Source organism: Seriola dumerili, unplaced genomic scaffold (genome assembly GCF_002260705.1).
Source record: "Seriola dumerili isolate Sdu_G_001 unplaced genomic scaffold, Sdu_1.0 BDQW01000166.1, whole genome shotgun sequence".
Lineage (NCBI taxonomy): Eukaryota > Metazoa > Chordata > Actinopteri > Carangiformes > Carangidae > Seriola > Seriola dumerili.
Window position 1 is genome coordinate 571,460 of NW_019174421.1, and position 15,991 is coordinate 587,450.

A 15,991-nucleotide genomic window follows, 5' to 3' on the forward strand; every position below is an offset into this window, starting at 1 on the left:
TGATGATGGAGGTGGAGGTGATGGTGGAGGTGATGATGATGGAGGTGATGGAGGTGGAGGTGATGGAGGTGATGGTGGAGGTGATGGAGGTGATGGAGGTGATGATGGAGGTGAATGCATTTCATGTTTCTTCATTAATAAAGACATGAAGCGCTGCAGTCGGGTCATTCAGCCCACATCATGAAGTCAAACCTTCACATATCAGGATGTGAAACCTGTAGATTAAAACCTGTTGTGTGTGAGCCATGCAGGTGTACACACCGTGATGGGCGTGGTCTCCACAGGTGAAAGCTGCTGTTAGTGGATAAACTTCTTCTTCTCAGTAAAAAACCTGATGTTTACTGTTTGAAGTTTTGCTCTTTAAAGCATGTTTTCATTTCCTGGACGTCATTTCTTGAAGAATCTGAAGCTTCTCAGGGAACGTATAGATTTACTGTCCTGATTTATATATAACATAACCAGATTCCTCCTCCTCCTCCTCAGGGTGTGACCCAACCTGAATTCTTCCTCCACTCACCTCTGGGCTTTCTCGTAAATTATCCGACCGTCAATCATTCACTCACCTGTCATTGCTCATTCTCGTCAATCTGTCCGTCAGCACTTTGCACAGAAACCCTGCTGCTGCTGCTGCTCAGCTTTCTTTTCCTTCACTTCCTTCACTTTGGTTCAGCTCTGCAGACACACAGCTGCAGTTCAGACGTCAATCCAGTTTTTGTTGTTTTTGTATGTAAAACATTCTTCAGTCTTCATTAAGCCTTGATTTGCATCAGTTTCAACCGACTTCATCATGTTTTCTTTCATTTTGTGTGTTGAACTCAGATGTTTTAAATGTCACTTAGTCTCTGTGCAGCTCTGACACTCGACGTCCTGCAGACGAACCTGTTCCAGCCTGCCCACTGCTCTGGCTCCGACCTCCTGATGCACATCTTTACTATAAAAGGAAATGTCGAGCTGATTCTTACCTGTGACTGCTGCTTTTCTTTGGCCTCGAGCTGAGATCCAAAGTCTTTAAGGTGCTGTATGTAAATCACTACACAGCCGGCTTTAGCATTAACAGCATGTAACAGCTGTTGTTTCCCTCCGTTCTGTGACTGTGCCATTATTAATAAATGTGCGCATTACTAAACCAGATGATCGTTGTAATTATGTTGAAAACTGCACTTTATTCTTTTCTATCTGTTCATTTGTTATTCGTTTTCTTATGTTTGTTTTTCTTTGCTAATGTTATTGTAGCTTTTTCCATCTATTTTATTGTATTTCACCCTCTGCTTTCTCACTTGATTTGTCCTTTTGCTTTTTAGCTCATCAGTCTGTGAAGCTCCTTGAACTGCACTCACCTGTATGAAAAGTGCTGTACGGATAAAGTTTGATAGATTGATTAATTAAGTAACCAAGCACAAATTGGAACTCTTATGCTAACCGTTCCTACAATCATTTAGTTAAATAACCTAGCATAATGTAGTAACTGATATGCTAACTAACTGTTTGTAGGTAGTGATATGCTAACTAACTGTTTGTAGTAACTGATATGCTAACAGTTCCTCCTTCACTCGTCACGCTACGTATATTATACAACATTCAAAAGAAGAATATTTTAAAAAATGTGTAGGAAAGTATAGAGTCTTAAAGTACAATTGGTACACTTCTACACCTCACACACACACACACACACACACACACACACACGCACACACACACACACACACACACACACACACACACACACAGTACAATAGAGTCTGACAGCAGATCTGTTTCTATTCATCTGCTGCCAAGTTTCTGCTCTGGAGCTGATGTGATCTGTCTGTGTTCATGCCAACATGAACATGCTATGTTTTACCTGTGTTCATTAAACACACACTGCTGTGTTAACCTGCTGTCAGCTCACCTGTCTTCACCTGTACGACGTTCTGCACAAAGTCACAAACTGGTGAATCTTTCCCACCAAACTCCAGACTTTTCATGAGGTGTTTTTCATGTTTTCCACCAGATGAAAACACAAACATGTTTCATGTTTCAGTCGTGTTTGTTTGTAAAACAGGTGAATGTGTGATATCAAGTATCCTATGTGGCCAAAAGTATGTGGACACTGCTGTTAAAATACTGTGCTCTAGGTCAGTTTGTCCAGTTCAGTTCAGTAAAGGAACCATTGAACTCCAGTGCACAATGTTTCAGACAGCAGTTTGTTCTCAGGTGTTCATAAGAGAAAATGGAAGATGATGCATAAGAATGTAAATGAGGGAATCAGTTTTCATTCAATTAAGAAAAGTAGTTCATGAGAAAATACAAAAAAATGTACAAACACACACACACACACACACACTCACACACACACACTCACACACACACACTCACACACGAGTGAATCTTCAATTTTGTTTCTGATGCTGAAAACAATTTAATAATATACTCAGGTTTCAGGAAAGCTGTTCAGGTGTAACTGTTTTACAACTGGTTATGGTTGTCAGCGTGAGGTGTGTCGTTGGCACGGCAACAGCCTCCTTCTGCCAAGATTAAAACAAACGGTGAAGCAATTCACTGGAATCAGATCAATGCAGAGATTAAAGACAGATACGAGATTTATTGTGGCATGATAACGCATACTGTGTGTGTGTGTGTGTGTGTGTGTGTGTGTGTGTGTGTGTGTGTGTGTGTTCATTCATGTGTTCAGCATGTATGAACCTGACTGTGTGTTGTTGTTGGTATTTCCCAGAGGCCTGTTGGAACAGAGCCTTCGATATGTGAGGTATGGAGGGAAAAAACAAGAACATACTTTCCTACACACACACACACATACACACACACACACACACACACACACACACACACACACACACACACACAGATATAGTATATGGTTTAACCTCCACTTTGTGTTATGTTTATTTGGTAGAGCAGGTAAACGACCACATTTCAGTTTGTTTCCATCAGTGTCTGAACTGGACGTTTCACTCAGCTGTTGCCAGTGTTGGAATTATGGGATGTTGAGGCTAAGCTGGAAATCAGGTCATTTTTATGAGTGAAGAAGTTCGACACAGTAACTCAACCTTCTTAAATCATAATTATTACATAATATAATAATGTATATTATATATTACAATATAAAGTGTTTAGAACTATTATTAACTATAACTATTATTATATACATAATACATACTACTCATACTACCACCACACTATTATCATTATTATACAATTTCAATTTTACAATATCATACTTGCATATTTAGCAGATCGGTTTCCTGCTGTGATAATGAAGTTAAACAAACACATGTCCACATACTTTTAACCACATTGTGAGTTCTGTGTTACAGACAGACACACATTGTTTCTGTTGACGTGTTTATCTCAGCAGACTGTGTGTGCCCTTTGACCTTTACATGTCTAAGGAAGGAGAGGCTGCAGCCGAGGGTTGTAAATCATTGATCGGTGATTGATTGATCCATTGTGACAGATTTAACATGGGTGGAGCCTGGTTTGTGATCATTTAAATTCCAGCTGTGAAACATGTGTCAGATGAATTTAAAGATGTGATAACCAGCTTGTTGAAGCTTGTTTTAGCACCATGTAAATCATTTCTTCTTCCAGTGAAACACCGTTCATGTGTAAAACACTAGTGTAAGTCCAGCTGCACGTCTGCTTCCTGCTAACACCAGAACCTGCTCTCCTTATCATGGAAACATCGAGCTCACATAAAGACACTGTGGTTTACTGCCCCCCGCAGACCATCTGTAGAAGGCACACGTCATGTTTATTATCAGTGAGCTGTTGTTCACTTCAGATCAACTGAACCCTGATCGATGTAACAACAACATTTATGTGGTTTTATTCATTGTTTTGTTGCGGCCTGTAATTTTGTCTTAATCTCAGAGACTAGAGGAATGAAAACACCAGTGATGTCACAGGAAAAGTAATAAAGCACTTCTTTAATTTCATATTTTAATAGGCGTTAAAAACAGGAATTGTAAAAAGATTTTACAAATTAATGAATTAATGAATCAATAAATAATTCAGATTTTAAAATGGATTTACAAAAACAGCATAAAACTCATTAAATAAACCAATTATAAATACATTAATTAATTCTATTATTTATTCTGTTCTATTTTTATGCTGTTTTTGTAAATCCATTTTTAAATCTGAAGTATTTATTGATGGATTATTCGTTCATTAATCAATTCTTTTTACAATTCCTGTTTTTAATGCCTATTAAAATATGAAATTGAGGAATTGCTTTATTACTTTTCTTGTGACGTCCCTGGTCCTCCATACACTTGACCTTTTGTCTTTTTTAACCAATCAAAGGAATGATTGGTGGCCTAATATTGTTGACTGAACGCTTTATCAGCTTTAGACGTTAGTTCAATATCATTTTGACTCTGCTGCCCCCTGCTGGTCAAACAGTCCTCCTTTAAAAACACACACCTCATGCTGCTCAAATAATCCTGTTAAGGTTTTATCTAAATGATGTTTTTCAGATATTTATCAAACATTTTCAGAATCTCAGTTTTCTTGCATCGAACAAGATAATTATTTAATGAAGTTTGGTTTCACTGACACAGCTGCTGGTTTTATAGGAGGTTGATGCGAGAGCGTAAGTGGTGAAGATGATGACTTCGTGACTGAAGAGTTTTTAAGGTTGTTCTCATTCCTTCACTGAAACAGATCTTTAGGCCTTTTATCATTTTAAAATGAAAAATGTGGCAAACAGGTTTATTTATCAGCTTTATTCTCAGTTTAAAATTTAGAAATCAGATATGATATTTAAGACAGAGACCGACAGCACAATGAAAGAAGCAGATAATCATATTTGAACCTACATGATCAGAGATATATAATGTGAACATTTCCAACAAAAGTAAAGCTCCTGACCTGTGTAATATAAACTGGAATACCAGTCAAACAGAAGGATATAAACCACCTATACAACCAGGAACATTTTAACCCTCTTAGGTCCACAATTACACCTTTTCATTTTTTAATACCCTTGTGTTTTTCCTAATAAAATTGTTTTTTTAAAAGTTTCAGCAAGTACTGCACATATTCAGAATCAGCACAACCTCAGCTAATAATAAATGTAACTCAATAAAGACTTCTGTAGGTATAATAGAGGTTAATAGCCCAGAAAACAAACAAACAAACAACTAAAGACAATGTGTATATAGCTCCTAGGCCTAAACCATATAAGTTGTCAACATATGTAGACACCTCAAAAATACTTTGAATGAAACCTGAATATTTGTAAAACATTTTATCTTCAAATACAACATTGATTCCTAAAATCTAAAGTAAAACTGAATATAACCAGCTCTCAGCACGATAATGTTCTACTGTATTTAATGTCTGTTTATTCAAAGGAAGATGTTTGGGGATTAAACTGCTTCTTCTTGCTGTTGCTTGTGTGTGTGTGTGTGTGTGTGTGTGCGCAGGTGTTTTTAAGGCCCTTTAAGGCAGTTTTAAAGCATGATGTCAGTTAGCCAATCAGAGATGCATGATGTCATCAACGCTATCAGGCTCGGTGCTTGTGACCCCGATGCCTGTGGTCAACCAACGCTGGACGAGAGGAGAGGCAGCTGCAAGGGAAGACGGAGAGCCGATTAAACCAAAACCCAAACTGCATGTATGTACTGATTGGTTTTGTTGTTGTTGTTATTGTTGTTTGTCCTCACCTGCAGCCTCTTGTTGATGTTGTTGTCTTTGAGCTTGTGTTTGTCTATCCTGACTTCTCTCCCTTCCCGCCGCTGAGATCGACAGCGCTGCCATCTTACAAACACTGATTCGCTCCTTGTTGCCTCCAGTTCCGCTGCCGGTGCTCCTGATTGGCCGGTCGCTGCTGCTGATGACCCTCCCCCCCATGCTATTGGTTCTTCCTGACCCAGAGGAGCTGCTGATCCTTCCTCCAGCTCGGCCACTGATTTTGTCGTTGCTACCTGGGCCACTGAGTTTAGACCCACTCCCAGCACTGCTAATGCGATTCCCACCTGCTGTTGAGGTGTTCAGCCATCCACCGCTGCCCCCGCTGAGATTCATCCTCCCCCCCGGGCTCGGGGCTCTTTGGCTGCTTGTTGTCCTCCCTCCAACTGTTCGTCCTATGCTCCCTGCACTGCTCCTCCGTCCGCTAGCTGAGCTGTAAACAGGTTTCCATTCACCACTACCAGTGCTAGTCGGTCTTCCAGAGCTGCTAATCCGGTAGCTGCCAGGTGAGCTACTGAGTCTGCCACCGCTACCTGAGGTACTTAACTTCCCACCACTTCCTACACTGTTACTGCGCCTAACAACACTACTTGAGCTGAGCCTGCCGCCACTCCCGGCACTACTAAGTCTTGGTCCACTACTTGTGTAGCTACTTGGTGGACTGATCACTAGGCCATCATTAGTGCTGGCTCTGTCTTTGCTACCAACACTACTCAAACGTCCACTACTCCCACAATAAACTCTCCACTCCCCACTCCCTCCACTGCCAAACCTTCCTCCTTGAGCAACTGGTGGGCTTGTGGCTAGGTGTGTGACCACTGACGGGCTGTCTTTGCTCTCTGCATTGGGTAAGCTATCGCTGACAGCTATACTGCTCATATGTCCAGTATTCCCACCATAAAATTTCCACTCCCCACTTCCTCTGCTGCCAAACCGCCCAGCCCCTGGTTGACTTTTTGCAGGGAGCATAGCCACTGAGTGGCTTTCCTCACTCCTTGTGCTGGGTAAGCTAACACGGTTATCCACACCGCTCTTATGTTCAAGACTGCCACCATAAACCACCCGCTCTCCACTCCCTCTGCTGCCGAATCTTCCTGTTTCTGGTGGGCTTGTCACAGGGTCTGTGGCCACTGATGGGCTATCTTTGTTCCCTTCACTGGGTAAGGTAGTGCCAGCATCTACACTATTTTTACGTCTAAGACTACCTCCATAAATGATCCACTCTCCACTCCCTCTACTACCAAACCTCCCTGTTTTTGCTTGGCTTGTCACAGGGTCTGTGGCCACTGACGAGCTTTCTTCACTCCCTGTGCTGGATAAGCTCAGTCTTCTATGTCCAAAACTGCTGCCATAAACCATCCACTCTCCACTGCCATGCCTAAATCTTCCCTGTACTCCTGCTGTAGCAGCTTCAGCAGTACTGCTGACTGTACCTGATGAATTCGGAGCTGTGCCACTAAAACTAGCTGTAACATCACTAGCCATACCACTGTTGCTAGCAACCATACCTCCTGAATTACTAGCCACAGTGCTACCTGTACTTGCAGTCCCTTTTTGGTCTTCTGAGCCATACCGGCCCGCCGGACTGACATTTGAACTCTGGACATCCTTGTTATCTGCATTGCTGCTCATATCTTTGTACATGTCTCTGGGACTTCTTGCATCTCTTACACTTTTCTGATACAGGCCTCCAAAACCAAGCTGCTCTTCTTTATCTGCTATGACACTACGACCACCTGGACCTCCAAACTCCAACCTTCCAATACTGTTGCTCAGCTGAAGGTCACTACCAGTACTAGCAAGAGTATCTGTACTTCCTTCTTTACCTTTGAATGATGCACAAGACAAACTCTCCCCATCTTTCATTGAGATGGTGACTCTTCTATTTCTGTCCTCGTCTAGCAAAGCTTGCTCTCCACTGAATGACAAGGACTGGCCTTCGTCTTTTGTTGAAAGGATGTATTTCTCGACTGGTCTTACGTGTGTATTTGCCTCAGTTAGACTCAGGCATGATTCCTCGTCATCTTCTTCGTCATTTGGACTCAGGCACTCCTTAGTCTCGACTGGACTCAAACATGTGTCTGACTCATTTGGGCTGAGATACATTTCTGGGTCATTTGGACTCAGAAGTGAATCAGGACTTTTAATGCGGTCTTCTATATCAACTGGGCAAAATACATGGCCTGACATGCTCATTAACACCTCTGTCTCGACTGGACTTAGACATACTTCTGGACTCAAGCATGCAACTGTTTTTGTTGGACTCAGGAATACATCTGTTATTGTTGGACTTAGAAGCTCTTCAGGGTCAGATGAGCTCAAAGCCACACCAGAATCTGTTAGACTTGCAGATATTTTTGACTCTGTGGTACTCAACAATGCTTCTTGAATTTCTAGATTCAGTGACTCAGTAGGAGCCACCTCTACCTCATTGGTATCGGTATTGGTATCATGGAAACTGTTGACTACCTTCTCCTTATTCATTTCTAACTCTATTGTCTTCAAAATATCTGTACTTTCTGTAGTTTTACTCTCAAGGTTGTTGTTGCTGACTGGGCTACTTAATGAAGCAGTTGCAATGGTGGACCCTGTATCTGCATCCTCCTTGACTTTGTCTTGTTTGTTGTTGGATGTATTGGACAATGCCGAATTCTCGACAGGCAAAGCACCTTCTTCTATTATTTCTTTGTCTTCCTTCTTTACTTGCCCTTCTACATCCTTGTCATTCATCAGCGTGACTTCACTGGAGACCTCCTCCTGAACCCCCTTGAGGGCAATCTCATCGCTATCCCTGTCAGTTTCTGATGTAGTCTCCAACATTAAAGGCATAACCTGTACAGAATCTGGTTTCTTAGCTTGGATGAAGTCATCAACGTTATCTGTTTGAGGTAAGATCATTGTTTCTTCCGTTTTCTTGCTGGGATCAGATGTAGCTGTCTGCGTTACAAAATGTGGCTCCTGCTTTATTTCTGTTTCTGCAACAGGAATGGTTTTGGTGATCTCTGTTTGAATATGTGTCCCTGTTTTATTAACCTGTGAACTTGCTTCTTTGGTAGTTTGATTGGAAGTAAATGTCTCTGGTTTAGTTTGAACACCAGCTCTCATGGTGGATTGTATGTCAGGAACCATTGTGATTCCTGTTGTTGCCGGATTTATCTCCACTTTAGAAATCTTGACGACAGCTTCTTTGTCTGAACCTTGGCTAATCTGACCCACATTGATGGATTTCCTAGTGGTTATTTCAGGAACAGCTCCTGTTCTCAAGTTTTCAGGGTTGGAGAATGAATTGGCCAGATTTGAAGTGTTGATCGATGTCAGTGGTGAGTTCTTTGCATCTTTACTGTGGACCCTGATTGACTGGTTTGTGATCACTGTTTCTGAAAGCGGGGTAACTACAGGCATTTGTCTGACAGTCCAGGTGTCTGTCATCTGAAGATTTCCTTGCTGAACACTGACTACTCTGCTTGGCATGACTTTCCCAGAGGCGGTGGGGCTTGTTGAAGCATATGATGACATGATGGTAGATTTGGAGTTTAAGTGAAGACTTGAGACTCTGTCGTGAAATATAAAGACAAGAAGGAAGGTGAGAACAGAGTGGAAACTATTGTTCAAACCACAAAAGCATGAAACAAATCTGGGTAATGATTCAATTTATGGGTCCTTTAATAATTTCATAGGAAGTTTTCTAGAAAGGACAATGGACTTTAGTGCTAATTATAGCGTGTAACAGGTTTAAGAGTTAAAGCATTGCTTTAAACATGGTCCTGTAAGAATGTATTCAAGTTAATGATGTCAAACACTGAAAAGGTCTTCGTACCCCTCTCGACTCAGTCCGTCCAGCAGCCTCTTGTAGTCTAGTATCTCAGTCTCCAGCTTGTTCTTGATGTCCAGCAGGACGTGATGGTCTGCAGCCTGTTGAGCTGCAGCCTGTAGTGCTGAGTCCAAGTCTCTGCACAGACCGTCTGCTCTCTGCTGCAGGACCACCAGCTGCAGGACGAAGGACTCAGCCTGCTCCTGACCAGAGTCCTCCAACAGGATGTTCTACACAGGCAGAAAGATATATGATGCTGCATGTTAATGTTGTATGGAGGATAGTCTGTCTGTCACAGCTTTATTGAGAACTTTAAAACATCAAGATCTGTATTTAAGAAATAAATTTGCACCGGTACTCCAGCTTCCTCCCACAGTCCAAATAACACTTGCTGGTTTAGGTTAAATGGCGACTCTAAATTGCCCATACATGTGAGCATTAACGATTATGCGTCTCCATATGTCAACCCTGTGATAGACTGGCGATCTGCTCAGGGTTGACCCCGCCCCCACCCAAAGTCAGCTGGGATTGGCTACAGCAGGATAAGCGGTGTGGATAATGAATGAATGCTGGATATAACTGCACAATAATGAGTCTTCTGTGTGAAGAGTCGCTGTGAGCAGGGTTTGAACCTGCGCGGGGAAACCCCATTGGATTTCGAGTCCAACGCCTTAACCACTCGGCCATCACAGCCCACACCCTGTAATTTAGTCAAGACAACATCACATTGAATTATGAACTCCCCTTTCACATAAACATTTTCAAAAATTTAATCTGAGTTGCTGAGTAAATGTCTGACTTATGTTTTTAAATCCAGAATCTGTAGAATTAGTTTATCCTTACTTTGGCACCATCTGGTGGTAGAATCAAGGAATGGCCGAATAGAAGAAAGTAGCAGCATTAATTTAGAGGTCTGTAGAAATATAAGAGGGGCGGAAGTAAAGGACTGAGAAGGACACTAAGATCACTTGTACGCTGCGAGCAGGGTTCGAACCTGCGCGGGGAAACCCCATTGGATTTCAAGTCCAACGCCTTAACCTCTCGGCCATCACAGCGCTCTCCATGTGGATTAGAAAATGATTGGTCCTGGACTTTAGACCTGGACCGGGCCATCAAATTTATATCTTTATATATTTTTAAGTTTTAAACCAATCATAACCAGTAGTGAACATTATTGGTCACTCAGGTCCTTCAGTGTATAAATTAGATTAAAACAGACAATATCAGCTAAAGTAGGAGTTCAAGTCCGGACTAAATAAATCCTACATGGGTTGGTGAGAATGACTCTAATATTCCTTCATTTTTGATCCAATCCAATGGTACGTAGGAATGCATGCACCTGTTGAACATACACAGCATTGGTTTGTGAATAAATTAACGGCTTGTTGAGTAATCTGCATGGAAGATCGGCTCCCCTGGGACATCTAAACATCAGCTGAGCGCTGTGAGCAGGGTTCGAACCTGCGCGGGGAAACCCCATTGGATTTCAAGTCCAACGCCTTAACCACTCGGCCATCACAGCTCCATCCAGGGGATGTGGAAAATGATTGGTCCTGGACTTTAGACCTGGACCGGACCATCAAAGAGCTCCCAGCAAAAAAAACCTATTATTATTAATTTTTTAATTTATATGTTTTAAACCAATCATTAACAGTAGTGAACATTAATGGCCCCTCGCCTATCAGGTCTTTTTCTTAAAAGAGACAATAACAGCTTTTCAAGAAATAAAATCCAAGGAGTTCAAGTCTGGACTGAATTAATCCAATGTTAAATATTTGGTGCCATCTAGTGGTAAATAGCCACTTGGAAGGACAAACATTGGTTTGCACATATTTAAATGCCTGTTCAGAATCCTGGATGAAACCAAAGGATGGAGACGTGACATCTTCACATCAGCTGAGCGCTGCGAGCAGGGTTCGAACCTGCGCGGGGAAACCCCATTGGATTTCAAGTCCAACGCCTTAACCACTCGGCCATCACAGCTGCTCCCTGCTCCTGCTACATCAGGTCACCAAAATAAAACCAGCAACTACAGTTTGGGGAATAATAATCATGGTTAATGTAGCACAGTGTCAGACGGAAAGAAGCAACCATACCAACACTGACATCTTTCCATGAGCTCAGCATGAAGTTTCTCATCTAATGCTCTGCCTCTTACTAAAAAAGACTCTTAGGGCTCTCAGCTGTTTTTCATTTGAATGTGAAATAATTCATGAAAAACTTGAAACTTGCAGCCAAAAACAGATCATTTGTACTTTGGCTCAGGACCTAATGTACCACATAACTAAATCTCAGTGAAGAGATGCCAAGGATCATACAGCAGCTGTTTTTCATGCATTTAAAGTTTAGTTATTTCAGTTTTGGACATTTTTATGTTATTTATTTATTAGTGGATATTGCAGGATTACTTAGGGTTTTAGAAGAACCAAGTACCAGATCCCCAGCATGCACTGGGTCCTCATAAACCCTGAGTTTAATCTGCAATTGGTTTATGAAATGTCTAAAAGATGAAGATGCATCACAGACTTCAAGGAGACATCTTCAAATGTCTCGTTTAGTCCAACCAACACCCGAAGATATTCACACATCCTGATATTTGAGAAGCTGAAACCTGAGAAATTGTACATTTTTCTTTCACTGTTTTTTTTTTCTTTCACGTTTTTGCTTTAAAAAAAAAATTCTGAACATGTGCCAATAATTTTTGTGTTTATCGAATGTTTGTGTTTATTGTAAAGTGTGTTGTTCATTCAGGACAGTAATAATAAAGTTGAAGAGCAGCAGTAGTTGTATCTAACCAGGGTCTGCAGCTGTGTCAGCTCTTCCTCCAGACCGGCTGCTGTTCTCCTCAGCTCCACCAGCTCGGCCTGGACGACTTCTGCAGGGTCAAAGGTCACCTCCGGAGAACCCAACACAGACACCTGAACACAACACACCTAATGAAATGCTGTTTAATGCTGTTAAAATCCACTTTTATAATTTCCTCTCTTTCCTTTATTTCAAAATAAGAGCGTGCTGATGTTCTTCTACCTGGGAGTTGAACCAGTGCTCGTTCTGGTTCTTGTCGAGCACCATCACGCTTGCCTGTCTCAGGTCGTCCAGCTGCTGGATCAGGTCTGATGATTCAGCTCTCTGCATCTCTACAGTGACGGCCCCTGACACCTGGGCCAGGAGACCCTGCCGATCCTGTACAGGTAGACAGGAAACATGACGTAGCTGCAGGTGCTTTGAGTAATCCAGGTGAGTAGTTTTATTGTTTTACCTGTTGGTGTTGTCTCTGCAGCTCCATCAGCTGTCCTGTTTGATCCCTCAGCAGACTCTGCAGCTCCGGCAGTTTGTGGACCCTTAGCTCCTCCTCCAGCAGCCTCAGGTTGCTGAGCTCCGCCTCCAGGCGGCCACGATGCTCACGCTCCTTTTCACACCTGTTCACACAGCAGGGGGTGATGGGATATGTCTGCACATGCTCTGTAAGAATGTCGCTCTGTGTGTTAAAGCTGGATTTACCTGGTGTTGAAGTCAAAGATGGTGAGCTCTGCACCGAGCAGCAGCAGCTTCACCTGAGCCTGGGCCGAGAGACAGTCATTGATCTGTAAGTGAGAGAGAGAGAGAGAAAGATACTTTTATATTGTTTCATTTTGTTGTATTTATTTAATTATTCACATTTTGTTTACTGTATCAGAAGTCTCTGTGGTCTCTGGTGTCAGTGAGCTCACCTGGTCCTGCAGCAGGGACACTGTCCTCAGGTGTCCGTCCAGCTCTCTCAGGTCTCTGGGACACTTTCTGTCCAGCTCCTCCTGGATCTGACGCTCCAGCCTCTGATTGGCTGCTTCAAGACACTGAACCTGCATCCAACAATCAAAGGAGACGGGCATTACATTTGATTGCTTAATATCTAGGCCTCTTAGTGCCAGTGAGGGGAAATTTTAATGCTTAAAGCAGCTTAAAATTAAACAGTGTCAAGTTGTAAATCCCTCGTTTTCTTTTTGTATTTTTATTTATTACAATTAGTACCACATAATTTCTTTACAGGAAACGACCAAGGAATTTACTAGAAAATAAAAGTCCATAATTATTTGTTCATTTAAAGGAGCTATTTTTGAGTTTTGCTATTGCTACATAGCTAGCGTTAGCATTAGCAGCAGTTTACTTCCAGTGTAGAAGAAATGAAATTTCTTAACACAACAAATGCTAAAGCTTTCAGCAGAACTGGTAAGTAAATAGCTGTTGATGCTAATGTAAGCTATGTAGCAATAGCAAAAGTTAATAGGTCCTTTAAAGTGTTGACATAAGAATAGTGAACTTTAAGTAAGACTAAGAAATACTGGAATCAGCCAAGAACAACTGTAAAACTTTAACTGTAGATTATATATCTCCTCACAGATACTGAATCAGATCAAATGCAGATCACATGCCGTCAGTGTTCTCAGTTGCTGTACGCGTCAGTCGAGGCAAAACTCCACTGGGAAAAATGCTGTTTTTATGTCCTCTTGCTCTTTAAACAATAATTACATATCATGTGTTGCAGGATCATCACAGAATAAAAAGGAGATTAGAAAATTAACCCTGTACTTGATTCAGTAGATACAACTCCACTGAGAAATCTGCATCAGTAAATAATCTCTGCTCATCTCAGTCTAATCTTTGATTCATAAAACCAACATTGTGCTCAGTCAAGGCAAAACTTTATGGAGAAATCTGATAACTAATATTTCATAGAAGTCTCTTTTTTGTGCTGCTGCTGGATTCATAGGAGAGTAAGAAGGTTTTCACGTTGTCTTGCATCAAAGGATTAAAAACACTAGTACAAGTACAAACAGGAAGTGGAATCCTAAAACAATTCTCAGTACATACAAAACTCCATTGGAACAAGTGCTACTTTTATGTCCTTTTGCTCTTTTCACAATAATGAATCATCATTTTAAAATCTCATTTTGATTTTGGAAGCATGTAACAAACACTGTGCTATAACTCCACTGAGAACTCAGCTCGCTCTTCAAAAAATGATTGATATTCTCTATTAAATTCCAGTTTAATTTCTGTGTTACTTTTCTGCGCTGCTGCTGGATCCATCATGCACATCCTACCTGCTGCAGGTACGACGCCAGCCTCCCGTTCAGCTGCTGCAGGGTGAGTTTCTCTCTGGACAAACAGAAGCTCCTGCTGCTGTCTGCAGCTGCATGAGCTGCATGAGCTGCAGCAGCTGTGCTGTAATGCACCGAGACCCCGGGTCCATGATGAAAACGGTAACCCAGAGCCACCTGGGAAGCTCTGCCTGAACGAAGAACTTGCCACGGAGTCATCTCATCCTCTACAGTTTGACTTTCTTCAAAGAATAAAATACAAATGCAGGTTTTTCTGTCTTATTCTGCTGCTGCATGTCTTAATCCCGTCATTCAACTCCCTGCTGTGGAGCTTCCATCATAGGTGTGTCAGGACTTGATGGAGCTCATGTTTAATCTGCATTAACCTTTAAATCATGATTTCCAGAGCAAGTTTCGGCAGGACGGCCCTGCCCTGCAGAGAGATTTAGTGTAGAGTTCACAGAGCACATTAAAATCAGGTTTTCACTTGTTCTGCATTCTGGATCACTGAGTTCTGTGACCTGAGGCCAAGTGACAAGGGTTCAGTTAGAAAAGCTGACGATCAGTTGGAAAATAAAAGCTTTTGTGTGACTTAATGCTTAACCCATGAATGTCAGAGGTGAGCTTAGTAGCATAAGTAAAGTACCTCCAGGACATAGTGATGCATGGATGGATTACTGTACGGGCTGAGAGGTCAGGGGCCCCGGGGGCCACAGCCTGTTAATGAAGTGACTGTCAAGATTTCTTGTTTGACAGCAACTGAACTCAGTTAAAAGACACAAAGTGAAGATTATGTTGTTGTAGATTTGTAGTCTGTTTGAGCCTCGTTCAGTCTGGGGGTCTTGTCAAAGTGGGGCCCATTCATACAGAAAGCCATACATATACATATATATATATATGTGTGTGTGATTTTTTTTAAAATATGTTTTCCCGCTGGCAGAAGTGGAATGTAAATAATACAAAGTAAATTTAAGGTTCTTGTGCTTTACTTGAGTACTTTCTTTTCAAGCAGCTTTATACTTCTCCTCTATTAGATTTAAGAGAGAAATATTTATTCCATATATTATTTCGGCTACATTAACTTGATAGCTGTAGTTAAGTTAGTTTAGTCATTAAGAGTTTCACACATAGAATCACCTTTGAACTTATGATGTATTTGTTCCTGCAAAAGAAAGAACAACAAAAAAACAAAACAAAACAAAACAAAACAAACAAAAAACATATCAAGTCATTTTAGTCATATAAAATATTAACTAATTGCTGTGAAGTCTTGAGTTTTGGCTAAAAAGTGCTTTGTGAGGTCACACTGACCTTGACCTTTGACCTTTGACGACCAAAGTCTAATCAGTTCATCCTGGAGTCCAGGTGAACATGTGTACCGAATGTGAAGGGATTTCTTTGAGGAGTT

General features: G+C 41.5%; 2 protein-coding genes and 4 non-coding genes across 6 annotated transcripts; all 6 read right to left on the minus strand.

Annotated features, from left to right (window-relative positions):
• Positions 1–5,404: 5,404 nt before the first annotated feature.
• On the minus strand, positions 5,405–7,262 carry LOC111226860 (keratin, type I cytoskeletal 9-like). Its single transcript, XM_022752158.1, has 2 exons — positions 5,670–7,262; positions 5,405–5,573 (listed from the first exon to the last, which is right to left on the minus strand). Exons 1-2 carry the CDS (start codon positions 7,198–7,200, stop codon positions 5,482–5,484), a joined length of 1,623 nt encoding a protein of 540 aa, XP_022607879.1. The 5' UTR covers positions 7,201–7,262; the 3' UTR covers positions 5,405–5,481.
• Positions 7,263–9,486: 2,224 nt separating this feature from the next.
• Positions 9,487–14,885, minus strand: LOC111226854 (keratin, type I cytoskeletal 50 kDa-like). Its single transcript, XM_022752151.1, has 7 exons — positions 14,587–14,885; positions 13,216–13,344; positions 13,007–13,089; positions 12,765–12,924; positions 12,533–12,688; positions 12,301–12,423; positions 9,487–9,735 (listed from the first exon to the last, which is right to left on the minus strand). Exons 1-7 carry the CDS (start codon positions 14,800–14,802, stop codon positions 9,487–9,489), a joined length of 1,116 nt encoding a protein of 371 aa, XP_022607872.1. The 5' UTR covers positions 14,803–14,885.
• Positions 10,117–10,198, minus strand: trnas-cga. The gene has a single exon. It is a non-coding gene; the product is annotated as a tRNA-Ser (tRNA).
• trnas-uga lies at positions 10,479–10,560 on the minus strand. The gene has a single exon. It is a non-coding gene; the product is annotated as a tRNA-Ser (tRNA).
• trnas-uga lies at positions 10,946–11,027 on the minus strand. The gene has a single exon. It is a non-coding gene; the product is annotated as a tRNA-Ser (tRNA).
• Positions 11,407–11,488, minus strand: trnas-uga. Its single transcript has one exon. It is a non-coding gene; the product is annotated as a tRNA-Ser (tRNA).
• Positions 14,886–15,991: the final 1,106 nt, after the last annotated feature.